Source organism: Lynx rufus, unplaced genomic scaffold (genome assembly GCF_022079265.1).
Source record: "Lynx rufus isolate CCGP_SWC_20201006 ecotype Redwood Valley unplaced genomic scaffold, mLynRuf1.p SCAF_11, whole genome shotgun sequence".
NCBI lineage: Eukaryota > Metazoa > Chordata > Mammalia > Carnivora > Felidae > Lynx > Lynx rufus.
Genome location: NW_025814825.1, coordinates 60,153,812 through 60,174,017, shown reverse-complemented (window position 1 = coordinate 60,174,017; position 20,206 = coordinate 60,153,812). Strand labels below are relative to the sequence as shown.

Sequence of the window (20,206 nt, the reverse complement as noted above, 5' to 3'; positions counted from 1 at the left end):
CTCTTTAAAACCGGGAAGAAGCAAAACTATTTAGGTTCGGCGAGAAAGGCTATCTTTCAAACAGGATCAACACACCAGATTCTAGCCAATGGCTCTGAATAGGAGCTACTAGTTCTGGGATATCCCTAGTATTCAAAATGAAAAATGAATTATTGCTTCACGCCTACGGAGAGGGAGAGATGACGAGCGAGTGCAGTGATTGTGAAAATGTTCTCCTTGGAGCCCCCATGCTGATAAACCCACAGCCTAAACAATTCTACCTTTTTTTTCCCCCAAGTTTATTCATTTTTGAGAGAGAGACGAGATGGAGTGTGAGTGGGGGAGAGGCAGAGAGCAAGAGGGAGACACAGAACCCGAAGCAGGCTCCGGGCTCCGAGCTGTCGGCACAGAGCCCGACGCAGGGCTCGAACTCACAAACTGCGAGATCGTGACCTGAGCTGAAGTCGGAAGCTCAACTGACTGAGCCACCCAGGCGCCCCAAAACAATTCTACTTTTATCTGCTCTGTATCCTGGGCTTCCATCAAAGGACTACGTGACTTGAAATCTGGAAATCGGTTTCCCTGGTTAATGTGGAACTCAGATGTCACCTGAACTTCTAAGTTTACCATGTACGGACAGAGGGATTCAGGTAGAATATACACTTGACTATGAAGTTTCACTAACTAAAGTTGGCTTCTTAATCCTGGGCATTACCGAGCTGGATGATTCTTTGTCACGCAGCTGTCCTGTACACAGTACGATGTTTAGCAGCATCCCTGGCCTCTATCCCACCAGTTGTCACTGGCACCCCTAGCTGTGGCAACCAAAAACGTCTCCAGACACTGCCAAATATCTCTTGAGGGACAAAACGGCCTCTAGTTGAATACCACAGGTCCAAAGAAATCACTCTCACTTGCTTCTAAGCCCTTTACTTAAGAAGTACAGGATTTCCAATTTCAAATGTTAAATCAATTAAAAGAAAATCTTTAACTAGGACCTCAATCTAAAAGAGAACATACAGGGGCGCCTAGATGGCTCAGTCGGTTAAGCATCCGACTCTGGATTTCGGCTCAGGTCACGATTGTGTCACGGTCATGAGATTGGGCCCCACGTCGGGCTCTCTGTGTGCTGACAGAGATTCTTGGGATTCTCTCTCTCCCTCTCTCTCCTCTCCTTCTCCAATCATGCTCTCTAATAAATAAACATTTAAAAATAAATGCATGAATGAATGAGAACACAGATAATCCTGACTAGGAAATGAAGACTTCGTTATGCCATCATTAAAGTCCCTAAATTTAAAAGCATGCCTACATTTGAATGCCGGAAAGTACGGTATTTTTAAAGTTTGAAATGGGAAGAATTACAAAGTATGTACCCCTTGCTGAAATAATCCTTGTATTACTGATTCCTCCATTTTTGAATTTTCATCCATCGTTGAAACCAGAGGAGCAATCTGTTCCTGGGCAAATTTTTTAACTGTAGGGGAAAAAAAACCAATACTGGTAACATCTTTATTCTATTTAATATAGCAGGTTTTACTGTTTTCAAAAACATGTTTTAAATTCATGGGAAAAAAACTGCATTCACAAATTGAGGTGCACACATCCCCCAGGCACATCACGGAATTTCACACCAGGGACCCAACTGGTGACCAGAGGGGTCCGGAGTTGAAAGTGAGCCGACTACTCACCCGTGTTCTTAATCATCATCTCCTCCTCTGTAAACATCTGCAGAGGGGCACAGGATGGCCCATGATCCGTTACACCGAGCAGAGCTGCTGACTGGGAAGATTTCAGGACACGGGGAGGAGTTTTCCAAGAAGACAGGCAAGTTGGGACATGTCTTCTTAGCTGTAGGAACGGTCCCCCCGTGGAACAGGGAACACACACATACAAGGTAAAGAAAAGTATCTGAACATCAGTTTCTTCGGGAATGACTTTATAACCCACTCTCCTCTCTTGCGTCACCAAAGAAGGGGAACGTGAGCTGGCGCATTTTAAAATTCACAGTCTTGGGACCCAAAACCCAAGTTGGTTTAACGTGTGTGTCCTTTACCAGCGATGAGCTCTTCTAACTAAAGCAATTTCCCGGATGATTACCTTTTACCTTCAAGAAAACAGAACTTTCTAGGTGGAACTCATTCTTAAAATGTTGCATTCCACGGACTTCATTAAAGGGGAAACCTGAAAACAAAAGCACTACTGGGTGACCAGCGCAAAGAGCATTCTTGAGTGGGGTGGGTTGCACAGGGCAACTGAGCAGGGGTGGGGGAGGAGCGTCCCCTGCCCTGCTGGCTGCAGAAGCCAGCCTCTTGATTCCTGAGGCTACTTTTGTTTTGTCAGCTTCTCATTAGTAAGAGACAATGTGGCATAAGGGTTAAGAAAATGGGCTCTATAGTCTGCAAGGACTGGACTAGTTTCAAACCTAGCATCTGGTATTTACCAGCTATGTGGTCTTGGGCAAGTGATTTCAGCCTCAGTTAAAACCTCTGAGGCTGTTTCCTTCCCTGCAAAATGTAGATAATAATCCCTTGAGTTTTGTGAGGATTCATGAGACAATCTGCATGAAGGGTTTAGCATAGCACCTGCCATATAGTAAGAGCTCAATAAACAGTGATGACTGTTTCTACTCGGGCCCCTAAGAACACAGCAGTGGGGGTCCTACCAGAGGTAGTTGTGGCAGTAGTAACAGAGTTAACCCGCAAGGCTGGCTTTTCTTGCCATTCGTGTATCTCCCTGCCGCAGTGGCCCAAATCCTTCAAACGTGCCAATTCTGCTTAAACAATGGATTTGCTCCAATTTTGTACAAAAAAGAAGTCATCTAATTTTAAATACTTGCCATACCTTTCCAATTTTATTTTGTAGAATTCTATTGCAAGGGAAACAGATAAGGTATCAGTCTTTTCCTGAACGTAAAAACATGCTAAGTGGAAGAAGCCAGCCACAAAAGATCACAGATCGTATGACTCTATCTACATGAAATTTCCAGAAAAGGCAAATCCACAGAGACAGAAAGTAGAGCAGTGGCTGCCTAGGGCTGGGGGGTGAGAAGGAGCAGTGGTTACAAAGGGCACAATCATGGGCTCCTGGCTGGTTTACCTGGTAGAGCGCGTGACTCTTTATCTCAGGGTCACGAGTTCAAGCTGGGTGTAGAGCCTACTTAAAAAACAAAATAAGAAAGGGCACAATGATCTTTTGGTGGGTGATGGAAACGTTCTAAATTGGATTGTGGTGATGATTCTGTAAATTTACTGATAGTCATTGCGTTGTACACTTTATTTTTCCTATTTTTTTAAAGTTTATTATTTTTTAGTAATCTCTATACCCAACGTGGGGTTCGAACCCATGACCTCGAGATCCAGCATCAGATGCTCTTCCAACTGCGCCAGCCAGGCACCCTGTTGCTCTACACACTTTAAAGGAGTGAATGTTGGGGCGCCTGGGTGGCGCAGTCGGTTAAGCGTCCGACTTCAGCCAGGTCACGATCTCGCGGTCCGTGAGTTCGAGCCCCGCGACAGGCTCTGGGCTGATGGCTCAGAGCCTGGAGCCTGTTTCCGATTCTGTGTCTCCCTCTCTCTCTGCCCCTCGCCCGTTCATGCTCTGTCTCTCTCTGTCCCAAAAATAAATAAACGTTGAAAAAAAAATTTTTTTTAAAAAATAAAAAAAAAAAATAAAGGAGTGAATGTTATGGTAGGTAAGTTATACTTCAATTAAGCTGCTTTAAAAAAAGAATTAGTGTGTTCCTTTTACTCAATGAGATTTAAAAATGAACTTTCTGAGCACCTGCCAATTGCCTGAGAGTGTAGGGCATAAGGGAGAGCATGATATGGCTCATGGAACAGGCCAAAAAAAAAAAAAAGTCAAGTTTTGCAGGATTAAAAAGAAGGGTAGTAAAAAACGGGAGAGTGAGTGAGAGAGAAAAGGAGAAAGAGTCACTGTGTTTGAAACCACTGTTAATCTTTCCCACATACAGGTCAATCTTTGCAATTATGTGCCCAAGTACAGATATGCTCTGCTCTAGATTCAGGGGGGAAACACACGTTGGCCAGATGGAAGAAAAATGTGGTTCAGTTTTGTAGTTCATTTGTTTTGTTTTCAGAATCAGGAGGCAGATAGTTTAGGGCGAAGTTGCACGGAACGTTTTCTTCCTGTTAAAAGACACAGTTGGGAGAGGAAAACTTTGGACTAGAAAGAAGGAGGGGGGATACATGAGGTGGTGTCTTCTTCCTGATGACACAGATGAAGAATCACGGGTAAGGGGGGGGGGGTTGAGAAAGGGAGGTGCACAGGGGCTTGAGGAGGGCAGCAGAGTGCTAAGTAGGACCAGGAGAGAGCGTGATCGGTGACAACAGGCACCAGGGACGGACTGGGAGAAGGAATGGAATTATGGAGGTGGAAGGGTATGTTTTGCTCAGTGGTTGGGCGGGCGGCGGGGGGGGGGGGGTGGTGGGGGGGGGTGGGGGAAGGGGGGCGAGTCCTGTAATGGGACCGTCCAGAGATGTTGGAATGAATGAATGAGCTGACTAATCTCCTCCACAAAATGATCATGAAACTCGCCTGTTACATTTTAAAACCTCAACACATTGCCCACCTCTCTTCTTTCTGGAAGAGATTATTTACTTCACCAGACCCCCTACAGAGTTCTTTGTGTCTCTGAGTCAATGTATCACCTTTGTACTGGAGTTGAACAGAAAGCCCACCACTGAGAAACTTAAGAAGCCAGCAGGTATGACAATAATACCCATTTTTTCCTGCTGACATAACCGTGACCCGCTTTGGTCTCAAAATTGCTACCGACAAAGTGTTCGACACATAGCAATTATTTTAGATTCACAAGACAACACAGGCAAAGGTCCTTTACAAAGTAGGCATACAAACGTAGGAAGATGCGATAATAAAATATAGTGGCTGTGTGCTAAGGGATTGGAATCCCTTAGGAACCAAAGCATTGAACGTTATTACCTCTCCTTTTTGGCAGAAAAAAAAAAGTTCCTTTTAATATGACAGTCTTTAATAAAGGAAACGTTTCCTTGCCTCGCCTTTAAACTGCACAGCCCAAGGTTTCGATGATGATTTTCGACTGTCCCCTGCCCTTCAGTGTTGACCTCAGCCTGTGCGGCTTTGGTGTCCACTCCATCAAAATGATTTTCCACAGTTATAACCCATTGTACCACATCATCACATTTTTTTGTACAGGGCAGCAATTGCTCCTTGAATGGAATAATAGTTATTTATGCCTTGCCAAATACTTTCCGTAACACAAGTCTGATCTGTTTCCGACTCAGCTGACCAGAGTTCTGTTGCCCTTGGAAGTACTGATGATCAGACCTGGGGTCTGTAGACTCCTGTGGACGGAACAATAAAGTCCATGAACTTGCATGGGGGAAATTATATCTTTATCTCACTAACCTCTAACGGAAATAAAGCATTTCCTTCAGTTATGAAATGGAGGCAACAAGTTACAAGTTATCTGTGGCTCTGTCACCAAAAGAAATTACAGATAGTTTCGTATCAAATAAATTGGTGCAAATATATTGATGCTCCTTACTACTTCAAAACTACAGAGCTGCTTCCAGATCTTTTTTTTTTTAATTTTTTTTTTAATGTGTATTTATTTTTGAGACAGAGAGAGACACAGCATGAGCAGGGAAGGGTCAGAGAGAGAGGGAGACACAGAGTCTGAAAACAGGCTCCAGGCTCCGAGCTGTCAGCCCAGAGCCCGACGCGGGGCTTGAACTCATGAACCTTGAGATCGTGACCTGAGCCGAAGTTGGACGCTTAACCGACTGAGCCACCCAGGTGCCCTGCAGATCTTAAGAAATACGTATTACTATATCACAATTAAAAATATCTTTATAACTTTTCTCATAACTGGCTTCCTTTGTGTTTTGTATATTTTACGTATTTTAAAACATTTTGAGAAAAAGTCTATTAAATTTCACTACAGTGCTGTGTACCTTTCATCTATTGCACACAAAAAGGTGAAGAACCCTTGACTGTGGAATGTTCTGGTAGGTTTTTTTTTTTTTTTTTTTTGCTAAATCCATTACATCCGTTATATATGGAACATATCCATCGTGTTCCAGCACAATGAAATATCGTTCCCAACATTTTTAGAGTGCTTCAGTTCTACGGGCTTTTACAATTCGTGAAAGGTAAAAAGGAGGACACATGAGAGAAGTTTGCGAACCTGCGAAGCCCCGCTTAGGCTCTTCCCGAGGAAGTGTTCCAATGCAACGTGGAGGGCTTTGCACCTTAAATGTCTATATTAAGAGGTTCCCACCAAATGTGCCCCCAGCTCTTTTTCCCACATGTGTGCAAGAAGACATGCCCTTTCCTGCTTGGATTCCATTCCAGCACCACGGAATTCACATTCCAGTTTTCTTTTCTTAGTGGTAACTTCTTTCCGACAGTGAGAAACTTGGCTCTCGAGATCTAGGATGATTTACTTGCTTAAACCTAGCACACGTTTACAACAGTTTCAGAACTGCTAACCCAGACCGCTGCGAGACACAAATCTGTGCTCGCGCACAGGCCTTTTTGTCTTTGGCAATCGAAACATGGTTTCTGTGGCTTCTTTTTTCCCCGCCCCCTGTGTGGGGTGATGTGACTGTCCTGTAATAATTCTGGGACCGATTCCAACACGTGGGGGTGTTCCCCACACAAATAAGCAATTCTCCCAACCCAGAGACGGTGTCAGGCCCCACAGGTCAAGGGCTCAAGTCCCACAAGATGGCTCCTGTCCCACTTCACGCAGCAGTTGGCAAGCCTGGGCCATCCCGTGCTTCAGACTCACTGGCTACAGATTGCAGGTTCCTAGTACCTTGGGTTCATTAAGGTTTCTAGAGCAGCTCACAGAACTCAGAGGAACATTTTTCTTACTGGATTACTGATTTATTATCAAAGAACATAACTCCCGAGCAGCCACACAGAGAGATGCACAGGGCATGGTGTGGGGAAAGGGCACACCTTTCTGTGTTCTCTACTCAGGCACCCGTCTCCCAGCACCTCCCTGTGCTCATGGACCGGAAAGCTCTCCGAGCCCTGTTCCAGTGGGTTTGTATGGAAGCTTCATTATGTAGACTAGATTGATTCAATCACTGGCCATTGGCCACTAACTCAACCTCCAGCCCCTCTTCCCTCCCAGGAGCCTGGTGGAGGGGGTGGGGGGTGTGAAACTGAAAGGCCCAACCATCTCACCATGAGAGTGGCTCCCGGGGAACCCAAACCCCACCCTGTGCTGCAGTCTAGAAGTCATCTCATTGACAGAAACTCAAGTGCCATGGAAGGGGGTTCAGTATGAGTAACAAGGCACCCATTTCACCTTTAAGGCTCTCAAACTATTTCAGGAATTGCAAACAGGATCCCAATTATTTTCATGAAAGATGCTCTTTGCTCTTCTTGCCTAGGAAATTCCCAGGGTTTGGGGAGCTATGAGCCAGGAACCCTGAAGGAAGACCCGGCATGTGTTTATTATAAACCTCAGTATCACAACTTGTAATATCGTTAGATACATTTGCCACAGCAACATTCCATCTTCCCCTTATACCCAGTTCAATTTTACTTTATTTTTGATTTGGGGGGGGGGGAGAGAAAGAGAGGGCAGAGAGGGAGAATCTTAAGCAGGCAACATGTTCAGTGTGGAGCCCAACAGGGGGCCCGATCCCACGAGCCTGGGAGCATGACCTGAGCTGATATCAAGAGTCGGACATTCAACCGGCTGAGTCTCCCAGGAGCCCGGTTCAATTTTTCTTTTATACATAAGGTAAAATGTACTTAAAATTTTTTTTTCTAACATTTATTCATTTTTGAGAGACAGAGTGTGAGCAGGGCAGAGAGGGCGACACAGAATCTGAAGCAGGCCCCAGGCTCTGAGCTCGATGTAGGGCTCTAACTCCCAGACCGCGAGATCAGGACCTGAGCCAAAGTCGAACGCTTAACCAACTGAGCCACCCAGGTGCCCCTGGTAAAATGTACTTTTTGTAGTATACAGTTCACTGGGTTTGGCCAGATGCACAGAGCTCTGCGCTCACCACTGCCGCTCGCCATACAGTGGTTGCATCACCCCCAAATTCCTCGTGATGCACCTCTTCTTCCCCACTTCTCGTCATCCACTTCTTCCCCAATCTACTGCACTGCATTTCCCATCACAACTCGAGCCAAGAATGGCTCCAGTGGGCTACCTCTCTGCACCGGCATCCAGGGCACAGAGGACACAGACACACGTGTGGCCTCATCCAAAACTAAATTCATAGTCACCTACCTCCACTTAGGCCCTTTCCCATTCTCTGAAATGATGACATTCTCTCACCACCACCACCCTCCCCCCCAACACGCACAAGCTCTGCCCCTCACCGTCAGCCAACGATCTCACCTTCTACCAGAAAAATTAATGCCAACAAACAGTAAACACCTCAACTTCCCACCACCCAATCCACTCGGGGCCCTGCATGGGCCACCCCTCCTGTCCTTTCTTCCTCTTACAATGTAAATGCTGTCCCTCCTCTTAAGAAAGGCCCGTCCCCCTACCTCTCTCTGGATTCCACCCCTCCCCACCTTCACGGGATCCTTAGCCATCACGTTTGTCTTCTCACATTTTTCCACTTCTCCCTGCTCGAATCCACCTGGAGTACCATCCCCCCCCCCCCCCCCCCCGCTTCCCCTACACAGCCAGACACCGCCGGAGCGCTGCCTACTTGCCCTTGCCTCCTCAGTGCCCCCACCGCTCACCGGCACCTCTCCCTGGAGGGCCTCCACCAACATCTCTATGCTCTCCAGGCTTCAACTTACTTGCTGTCAGCAGATTCAGTTCAGGTGAGCACACCCCTCCTCCTTCCAAATGCTCCCCTCTCATTGTCTTCCTTCTGGTCAGTTTTTCCTCAGTCTCCTGTTTTAGCTTCTCTCTCACTTTGTTGGGGAAGTCTGACAAAGGCTCTCTCCTTTTTTTTTTTTTTTTAAATTTTTTTTTTTTCAACGTTTATTTATTTCTGGGACAGAGAGAGACAGAGCATGAACGGGGAAGGGGCAGAGAGAGAGGGAGACACAGAGTCGGAAACAGGCTCCAGGCTCCGAGCCATCAGCCCAGAGCCCGACGCGGGGCTCGAACTCCCGGACCGCGAGATCGTGACCTGGCTGAAGTCGGACGCTCAACCGACTGCACCACCCAGGCGCCCCAAAGGCTCTCTCTTTAACCAAACGTGAGTCAGCTCCTCTGAGTCCATTCCAACTAGGCCCTGACCTTGGGCGCTGTCCTTGGTCCGCTGAGTCCAGTTTTAGCAAGAATCCTGCCGGGTCAGGTTAGTGAAAACACCCACCCTCGGTATCTGATCACTGCAGCATGCCTCCAGCAAGAATCCTCGCTGGCTGGCGAGTGTGACTCTACCAAGTGTCAGGGAGGGAGCATTTCTTCTAACCTTCATGGTCCTTCTAGCTGGACTAAGAATCAAACCGAGATGGGAAGGATTAACAGGAGAAAGTCCAGTTGAATCCACACAGACCTGGAAATTCCAAAGACAGTCAGGTGATGTGATGCTTTTATGAGCTAAGGACGGGGTAGACATCTGAGCGTACAGAAGGGACAAGGCCATAAGCAGGAAGGGGAAAGATGTCTGGAGGTCACCCAATCATGCAGGTGAGTTTCTTAGGTAAAGAGGAATCTCCGTTAATAGCTTTCTTCTTGGTATAAGCAGGCAGGTAAGGGGGAAGTATAGAGCTTTACCTGAACCCGCCAGGTTTTGGTTGCTTTTAACTCACACTAACGTTCATGCCAAAGTGGCCCACCTTGGGTGGTCTGCCCCCTTGCCCCCCACAAAAGAATCCCACTTGCCTGTAATGTTTCTTAGTGATTTTGCATCTGCTGACTCCCACTCTACTTGTCCTTGCTGTGTTTGGAACTGGGCTTGATCTCCCCTCCCTACCGCAAAATCCAATGTAGGCCCTTTTTTATTCTGAAATTATTTCTTAACGTTTTTATTTATTGTTGAGAGAGAGACAAAGTCGGAGAGGGGAAGAGAGAGAGGGAGACAGGATCCAAAGCGGGCTCTGTGCTGACAGCAGACAGCCTGAGGCAGGGCCTGAATTCAGGAAACTGTGAGATCATGACCAGAGCTGAAGTCAAATGCTTAACCGACTGAGCCACCCAGGCGCCCCTGCAGTAGTCCCTTCTTGGATAAAGTCTTCTTCATCGTCTTTAACAAGGGTCATGAATAATTTTTCTTTAACAAAGTGGGGGGAGGGGTGCGAAGAAACTCTTAAACTCTGTAGGTCGAGTGTAAAAACAGGTATAAGAAATCACAATAAAGATCAAGCCACACATTAAGGCCCAGCAATTCCCTGTTAGCTCATACACATGAGGATAAGCTTGCAAGCAACGCAGTGACAGTTATAAAGGTGAAGAATTAAACATCCAATTATCTGTCAACAAAGGAATGCATAAGTTGTGGGGTACTGATTCTGAAGTGGAAAAGAATTTGCCATCACAAAATATGCCTCTCTGACCTAAGGATGATCTTGAGCTGCCTATTTTTTTTTTTTTTCAATGTGTACTTATGATTGAGAAACAGAGACAGACAGAGCACGAGCAGGGGAGGGGCAGAGAGAGAGGAAACACAGATTCCGAAGCAGGATCCAGGCTCTGAGCAAGCTGTCAGCACAGAGCCGGAGGCGGGGCTGCAACTCACAGACGGCTAGATCACGACCTGGGCCGAAGTCAGACGCCCAACTGGCTGAGCCACCTGGCCCCCCCCCCCCCCCCCCCCCCGAGCTGGCTCTTTTTTAGAAATAACAGACATAAGAGAATCTCTCAAAACTGAGTAGACAAAACCCTTTTGTACGAGACATTTGGCTACATTAAAAGGGAGATCTTCAAGTGAAAGGGTGTCTTCCTCTCTGTACCAGGAAGAGTAGGATGACTAAGTCCCTAGAAACTTATGCAGGGAAAAGGGGAAGGCTTAAATCTGCATAACTGCCCCACTCTTGTTTACTGGTGCTTTTCCTGGCAACCTCCCACAACTGCATGTCCCTCCCTCCCACTTTTGTATTTAGCTGGTAACAGTATTTAAAGTGATGGTGGCTTGGGCCATTTCAGGGTTACTCAGTCTCCCTGGGTGTCTCCCATTTATACAGAAGGTATCCAAGTTATTAAATTTGTTTGTTTCTTTGCTTGTCTTTCCCTGTTAACCTGTCTTTTATAACACAGGGATCTCAGCCAAGAACCTATAAGGGTAGAGTGAAAAATATTTTCTCCTCCTCTATAATTCAATGGGATAGCTTACAGCAGTTAAAATGAACTAGGGAGCTACATATAGCAACATGGATAAATCTTGGAAATATCATAGTGAGTTAAAAAAGCAATTTGCAAAAAGGATTTGTTTGGGATGATAGCATTTATGTATACTCTAAAAACACACCAAATGATAGTATATATTCTCATGGAAACACACGGATGCAGTAAAAGTCTTAAAAACATGAACAAGAAGCATACACATCAGCGTCAGGATTATGTTCCCTCTGTGGAGAAGGTGGAAATGGCACCGTTTTTGTCAAAAGTTTGTTTCACTTCTTGAAAAAACAAATGGGTGGCTCAGTCGGTTAACCAGCTGACTTTGGCTCAGGTCATGATCTCACAGTTTGTGAGTTCGAGCCCTGTGTGGGGCCGTCTGCTGTCAGCATAGAGCCTGCTTCAGATCCTCTGTCCTCCCCACCCTCCACCCCTGCCCCTATACTTCCCCCTCAAAGATAAACATTTATTAAAAAAAATTTTTTTAAAGTTTATTTTTTGAGAGACATAGAGCGTGAATGGGGGAGGGGCAGAGAGCGAGGGAGACACAGAATCTGAAGCAGGCTCCAGGCTCCGAGCTGTCACCACAGAGAGGGGCTCGAACTCACAAACTGCGATATCATGACCTGAGCCAAAGAAGGATGCTGAACCGACTGAGCCACCCAGGCACCCCCAAAATAAACGTTTAAACAGATAAACAAACCTCCAAAACTATAGGAAAAGTGGGTTGTGGGCATATGGGTGCCAGGTTTCCTGCACTTTCTTGTGTATTAGAAATATTTACTGATGAAATGTTAATGTTATGACTTTTTAAAGTATGTGATGTGTAATCCATGTACGCTCTGGATTTTTGAAGTAGGCTTGCCTTTAAAATGCTACGTTCGGTTTTAGATAAATCATACTGCAGAACAACTTTATGGCTTTCTTAGGAACCTGTCAAATATAGTTGCACGTAATTAAACTAAAGAAACTGGTCAATTCTGGGAACATTCACCAACTCCACTAGGGTCGAGTTGCCCCTGAGATAGCAAAAAAAAGAGAGAGCCATACCAATGAAGACTGATTCAACGGGCTCAAGATGAAACTTGGGCTTCGGTATTTCTAGAAAGCTCCCCCAGATGATTCTCATGTGTAGCCTGGGCTGGAATCTGGTTTAACACGCATGACTTGGAAAGTAAAAACTCAACTCCTCTTAATGCAACCTTTCAAAAGCCTAACCACTCACTTGTCTATGGTAATGATCCACGAATGTGCATCCCTGCTCTCCCTGCCACGTCCGCCCCCAATGTGTTTGGCTTTAAACAGTTTTTTGTGTTGAACAATAACAAGGTTCAAAAAAGCTTTTGAACGATGCCCCATCCTCATCCAGCCCACTTCTCGACCTTCCTCACAGGTCACTGCGTCAGGCTCTGTGCCAACAACTCAGAGCCTGGAGCCTGTTTCAGATTCTGTGTCTCCCTCTCTCTCTGCCCCTCCCCTACTCATGCTCTGTCTTTCTCCCTCTCAAAACAAACAAACCAACGATCATTAAAAAAAAAAAAAAAAAAAAAAAAAAAAAAAAAAAAAAAGTGGCATGTTCTAGTGACTGAGCCAGCCAGGTACCCACTAAGTCCTTTTTGACATACAAGTCCATTAAAATCATGTAGTAATTCTACAGCTAAATAATTAGGGTGCTCACCCTGGGTAAGCAGATTTTGATGGTAACTTTCTTGTCCTTTTTGCGTTAAAAAAAAAATTAACCAAGTAAATTTAAAGATCTGACTGGCTTTATTCAATGATTCATGAATTAGGCAGCATCCCATCTAGCAAGGGGGAGTGCCACTGGGATAAATAAAAGAAAGGCTTTTAAAAGCAGAGAAAGCATTTAAAAAAAAAAAAGAAAGTAATTTATTAACAAGGAATGCACTGTTTGCCTTCCCTCCTAAGGGGAGCTGAAAGGGTCTATCAACAAATTTCTTAGTTGGACCAAGAAATTCCAAGTTGACCTGTTAAAGGCTACATTCCTGGTTGGCTGGCGAGGGGGCGTGGGGGTGGGGTGTTGAAAACTACAGTTAAGTTAGGTATTAAGTCTCGGCTTACTGCTGTGCGGCCCTTAACCTAAGCGACATCATTTTTAGCCTCTGGTTTTCTTTTTTTTTTTAATTTTTTTTTTAATGTTTATTTATCTTTGAGACAGAGAGAGACAGAGCATGAATGGGGGAGGGGCAGAGAGAGAGGGAGACACAGAATCGGAAGCAGGCTCCAGGCTCTGAGCCATCAGCCCAGAGCCCGACGCGGGGCTCGAACTCACGAACCGTGGGATCGTGACCTGAGCTGAAGTCGGACGCTCAGCCGACTGAGCCACCCAGGCGCCCCTAGCCTCTGGTTTTCTAACAGCATTGACTCAACTTTACAGATCAAGAAAGGGTAAAATAAGATTATTTTATGATATAATTAAACATGTGTAATACTAAAAGAAGGATCTTTTAACTGTCAACAAACCAGAATATCCCACTCTCCGATTCTCCTGGGAACTAAAAAGTATTTTAAAAGTAAATCAGCAGAGTGAGATATAATCAGAATGGTTAAAATAAAAACCTTAACAACAATACCAACTGATGGTAAGTGTTAGGGTCAGGCGTAAGGCAGGGTAAAGATAGGAGTCAGAGGCTAAAAAATTTTAGCGGTCAAAGGCTTTATTTGGGAACTAAGGTCTCGGGCGAAGTTCCATGACTCTGGGAGAGAGAAAGAGAGAGGAGTCAGGGAAGTCGTGCCCAGGTGTGGTGGGGTTGGGTTTTTAAGCTGCAGCGGTTCCGGGTTTAGGTCTAGGTGGGCCTTTTCCGCTGTCGCTCGGTGACTGGTTGACCTCCAACTCGTTCTGGCAAGCTACTAGGGGCTTTTCGTTGGGTTGCACTGGCAAGATGGCCGTCCCCTCTACTGTGATTCCAAGGACATCCTAAGGGTAAGGACGAGGATAAACTGGATGTCCATACACTGCTGTTAGGAACGTGAAATGACACAGCCACTCTGGAAACCTGTTCCGCAAGTTTTTTCCGATCATGCAATTACCACAACTGTGTTCTCATTATTTACTTAAGACATGAACATTTAAGGGGGCACCTGGGTGGGCTCCTGGACTTCGGCCCAGGTCATGATGTCGCAGTTTGTGAGTTCGAGCCCTGTGGCTCTGTGCTGACGGCTTGGAGCCTGGAGCCTGCTTTGAATTCTGGCATCTCCCTCTCTCTCTGCCCCTCCCCTGCTCATACTCTGTCTCTCTCCGTCTCTCAAAAATAAATAAATGTTTAAAAAAAATTTTTTTTAAAGAAATGAACATTTAAGTTCAAACAAAAACCTGCATACCAATGTATACAGCGGCTTTATTCATAATAGTCAACTAGAAACAACCACGTTGTCTTCCATTGGATGATTCGTTAAGCACCCAATGGTATACCGCTCATGGCATGGGGGGGACCCACTTGGAACCCCAGAGCTGGCAGAAAGATTGTTTTAATCTGAAGACATCTGAGATTCAACAAATGCAGGAAAAAGTCTTCTTGGAGGTTCCCTGATCTGGCTCAAAGCAGTTAACTTTGGGGAAAGGAGGGTGCCAGAAACCCTCTCTTGGGGGAGTTTTATGGAAAGACCACCAATACTTGTAGAGACAAATATTATCACGAACTTTCTTATCTCTTGTCTGTTCTCCTAAAAACTCATCTGTCTTTCCTAAAAGAACCCTATTTGTTTTTCTCTTAGGATCAGTTTCTGCCCCTTTCCTTTTCCCTAAGATATGAAACCTTTAACTAACCTTTGAAAGAGTCAGCTAGTTCTTCTGTTGGTTCCCCTACTCATACGAAATAAACCTTTTCCTTGAGTTAATGTCTTCTGTCAGTTTAATTTCCAGACTCCAGCTACAGAACCCAAGAGGGCAGAGGAAAAGTTTTTCAGTCTGGAAAAATGGAATATCGCTCAGCAATAAAAGAAGCAAGCTCTCCATGTCGGCAACAGCTTGGCAATAACCTGTTCGAATCTCAGGACTATTATGAAAAAAGCCAATCCCAAAGGTTATGAATCGATGATTTCATTTATCTAACATTCTTGAAATGATACAATTATACAGACGGAAAACAGAACCACTAAGTTACAGGGCCTTAAGGGATGTCCTGTGGTTAAACAAAGGTAACACAAAGGATCTTTGTGAGGATGGAAGTGTCCCGTAGCTTGGCTGTGGTTGTGGATACCCAAACATACGCGTGATTAAAACTGCACAGGACAAAATATATAAATTACATGTAAAACTGGAGATATCTGACTAAGTGTGATGGACTGTCTCAATGTTAACATCTTGGTTGTGATACTATACTGTAGTTTTTATAAGGTGTTACCACTAGGACAAATTGGATGAAGAGTATGCAGGGGGTGCCTGGGGGCTCAGTCAGTTACTGTCTGACTCTTGATTTCAGCTCAGGTCATGATCTCAAGGTTGTAAGATCGAGCCCTACATTGGGCTCTGCGATGGGCCATGGAGCCTGCTTAAGATTCTCTCTCTCTCTCTCTCTCTCTCTCTCTCTCTGCCCTTCCTCCACTTGCACACACACACTCTAAAAAAAAAAAAAAAGAAAAAAGGAGTATGTAGGATCTCTTTGTGTTACTTCTAACAACTGCATGAGAACCTACAATTATCTACTGAAAATAACATTTTAAAAAATTCTAGTGCCCTCCCCCCCAAATTAAATTAAGCAAATTACTTTAAAGTTAGAGAAACCAAATGTTATAGCTTTACCATGACAGAAATTCACATGGCTTATGAAGATTATGTCAACAATCTAGAAGAATTTAACGAATAGACATTTGAACACTGAACCTCTTATCATTTGTACCTGTTTCTAAAGCATGTAAATTTAAGAAGTTTTCCAGCAGGAAGTAGGAGTGAAGAGGGGCAGGTCCTCCGTGCCAAGGTCTCGTAAAATAAATAGGAGCTCAAGGTTAAATGCCAAGGTGTTTAATTATGCTCACTGCTTGTTAATTAACCTAATCAAAACAAGAACGGTGATTTTTGTGATGTTTTGATGCTCCTTGGGGCAGAAGGAGCAACATGGTATATAAATAGTTCTGCAGGTTTTTTTTTTTTTTCAACTTTTTTTTTCAACTTTTTTTTTTTTTTTTTTTGGGACAGAGAGAGACAGCATGAACAGGGGAGGGGCAGAGAGAGAGGGAGACACAGAATCGGAAACAGGCTCCAGGCTCCGAGCCATCAGCCCAGAGCCTGACGCGGGGCTCGAACTCCCGGACCGCGAGATGGTGACCTGGCTGAAGTCGGACGCTTAACCGACTGCGCCACCCAGGCGCCCCTGTTCTGCAGGTTTATGGGACAATAGTTAACACAGAGAGGGCCCTATTATGTAATCAGCTGGCCACATTTTTCTCAGGCTCTGTGGTAGGCGGAGGGAGAATCCTTCCAAGACAGCTAGTTTCCTGTACAGCAAAATGTGAGAAGAGGCGGAGATAAGAGGATTTGCTTATTAATGCCACTGTGTCAATAATGGTTATAAAAAAATCCTTCAGTACAGCAGATGATGCAATGTTTCTTCTCCACTTTGTAACAACTCAAGGACTCCCGTCTTCCTCTACACAGACCTCTTAGAGAATTCCAACTAACTCCAGGATATTTATTTTAAGATCTGATTTAAGTACTACATATCTCATTTTAGATTTTAAATTGATCCTTTCTTTGCCTTCCTATCCCCGAGCCAAAGCTTTTACACCAGAACTTCTTCAACCTCTGCTTGCTTTCTCCAAAAACAGCAGCTTCGGTTCCAGGCGTTCTCCAGAACTACTAAAAAGGTAACCTTTCCCTTCCATCGGTCTCCGCCTCCTCCAGTATCTAAAGGTTCCTAACAATGCCACCGCTTTCTAGAAGAATAGACAGAGACTGTCTCAGGAGAGGGTGAAATGAACCAAGACAGGGCACAGTGCTGGGAAATCAGCATAAAGGAGACCTGTTCACCTTTACATGGCCTTGGCCAGGCCAACAAGTTCTCTTTCCAAAACGGCCTCTATTTCCAAAGAAATCTTACAGGGTGGGATTATCAACGAACTTAAAATTTTTTAATTGTGCCATTAACTCGGGTCCAACACCTTATCAGGTACTGGGAATTTCCCTCCTCTTCAGGGAAACCAGGCTGGGTAGCAGAAAGAACAGTTAAACCAGAATCAAGAGACCCGACTTCTAGACCAGGAGTTGCACGCTTAAAATGCCTGCAGGGACAGGTGGATAGTAAGAGGAGGGAAGGGAACCTACGAACCTAAGGCAGTTCTCTAGCCTTAAACAGACCCAGTTCACACCCTGCCTCAACGTGCATTCCATAAGCTGGCCCTGAGTTCCATCTCGCCTCTGCTCCCTTTGGGTTGTTCTCTTTACATAGCACGAGTTGTGCTTGTACTTTTGCTCTTACTCTGAATAAAGTGTATTTGTCACAAATCGTCCCCTAAGGGATATCCTACATTAATTCTCGTCTTGACTTTGCCTGTCTTCAGCATTCACCCCACATGGTCTGTAACGTACTCCAAAGGCTCAGACCTATATCTGATTTTTCTGTTAGTTTCTGCTCCGATTTTTTTTGGCTAGTTGCCAGATCCCTTTCCTGCTCAGCTTCCAAAATGCTTCCAGTTAGAAGTTCAATTCACACTTTTAAAAGTCTGAAGTCTAAGCAGAATGAATCCTTTTCGTTTTGTTCAGGTCATCACACTAAGAGGTGGTAGGCAGGATTCAAACTCCAGTGCTCTGATTCCAAGGCCTGTTTCTAGAAGTCCTAGAAAGTCTAGAAATCCTTTATAGGATTAACTGAACACGGAATTGCCTCAAAAATACGTTTTTAAAATGATCCCTTGAAAAACATCAAGGTGCCTAAAATGCTTTGGAACCACAGGTAGACTAGGTCAATTCCCCACAAACCAGGTTGCCCCAACAAAATGGACATGTTAGTTCTAATGCACGTGCAGGGATAAGAGAGCCCTTCTGAGAAGGCAGGCATGGCTGAGTGCCCAAGCTGTGACCTGACTGTTGTGTGACAACAGCACCTTGAATACCGTCCTCCCCCTCCCACCCCCCAGTTCCTCAGCTGTGAAATGAAGCCACTAAGACTTGCTTAATAGGAACAGTGTACAGGGTGGTGGATGTAAGATGCTGTCCCTGGTCTATAGAAAATTCTCACTAAAATCTGGCTTTCCATTTGTCTTTGATATCAGGGACCAAAATTAGCCCTAATTTGCAATTCTCTACCCTCCGTACCACTTGCTATGACAGCAATAAAACTAGATTATAGCTGACTATGTACCTCCAAAGCTCAAAACCTTCAAAGGCCCCTCAACAACCTAAAAGATAAACTCCAAAATTCCTTAAAATTCCCCAGGCCCTTTCGTTGCTGTGTCTTCCCCAATTCTCTTTTTCCCCTAAAATCTAAACCCAGCTCCCAGAGAGGCTGTCTCTCCCCTAATGGTCCTGTATACCACTCCCTCCTCTGAGCCCACAGGCAGACTGTGGACCCGTTGGGATTTGTATGCTACCTACATAGCAGATTAGTTGGATATAGTTCTAACTTCCCCACTAAAAGATACACTTCTTAAAGGTCAGTGTTCATGGTCTTTATTGTATCTGCCATACTACCCAATGTCTCACACATGGCAATAAAAGCTGACATTTAATGACAGCTGACTCTATGCCAGGCACTATTTTAAGTGCCTCACATCCCCCTATAGATAGGTACCATTATTCTCCCCATATTACAGATCGAGAAACTAAGATCCACAGAGATTCAATAACCTGTCCAACGCTGCTAGGGAGTGACAGAGCCTGTGTTCAAACCCAAGCAATCAGGTTGCAAACCCCACATTCTCAACCACTATGCTACATAGTCAACATCCCGTCAATTACATTAGCTGATTAATGCAAAAGAGTGTCAGAAACTAACAAGGACAACCAGTCACAATAAACCAACAAATCCAAACAAAAGAGATCTCTGGCATGGCTAAGGAAGAGAAGAAGGTAGCAGAGCACGAAGGTCAAGTGTCCCATCAGACTAGAATCTGAACACCAGCTCTGTCACTTACTTTCTAACAAGTCACTCTGAGCAAGTCACTTGATCTATTCCGGCATTAGCCTCTGCAGCCAAAAGACTGATGAAACTAGTACTCTGGAAGATAGTTTTAAGAATTAAATGAAATGACACAAATAGAACACCAAGAACATGTGCCTGCCACACCACGTGTGGTCTAAAACTGTGTTGGCTCTAACACAAGAGTCAAATTGTGAAATCCTGGGAACTGTCTTTCCTAAGCTACTAAACAACAATTATAAAATAGTACTAACTAGTACCATAGAGACTTAATTTCTTTGCAACAATACACTAAGACGACTTTAGAAATCTTCTTAATACCTCAAGTCTGTAAGACAGTCAAATAAAATTAATTACCTCTAATTACACAAGGAGAGTTCTGCCTCCGGGCATGGTACTGAAGTGGCAGCTGAACAGCCTTTAACTCTTTAGAGCAAATGCAAAGGTCTACAGCCAAGCAGAGGTCAAGTCCCTAATGAAATGTTCTCACAAACAGAAATGTATCCAAGTGTGAGAGGGTTCTAGAAAGCCTACCCAAGGAAAAGCTGAATAATGGAAACATTTAATGTAATGAGAAAACCCCACACAGTATCTTTTAAAGAATCCACAGTTTGTATCCGTCCAGAGAGCGGAATTAGGTACAACAGGTGGGTATTCCTGGGAGGCAGGTTTCAGCGCAAGTTGAGGAAGCCGGAGGGAAATGGGCTCCCCTGAGCAGTGCTGAGCTCACCCATGGGAGATGCTCTGGCCCTGGTCATGAGATAAGGGGCTGAGGGAATTCTCTAACTGGTTGCGAAGTCTGACCAACTCTGAGGTCCCTTCCTAACTCTGGAGCAGGGCTGAGTTAGGGAAGACGGGG

At 44.9% G+C, this 20,206-nt stretch overlaps 1 protein-coding gene across 1 annotated transcript in view; it reads right to left on the bottom strand.

Annotated features, from left to right (window-relative positions):
- Window positions 1-20,206, bottom strand: part of ACADSB (acyl-CoA dehydrogenase short/branched chain) — a 37,428-nt gene that overhangs the window by 16,659 nt on the left and 563 nt on the right. The window contains exons 2-3 of the mRNA XM_047073567.1: window positions 1,671-1,830; window positions 1,356-1,456 (exon numbers count right to left, since the gene is read on the bottom strand). Of these exons, the coding sequence (XP_046929523.1) occupies window positions 1,356-1,456; window positions 1,671-1,830 (261 nt within the window). The remainder of the gene's footprint in view (window positions 1-1,355; window positions 1,457-1,670; window positions 1,831-20,206) is intronic.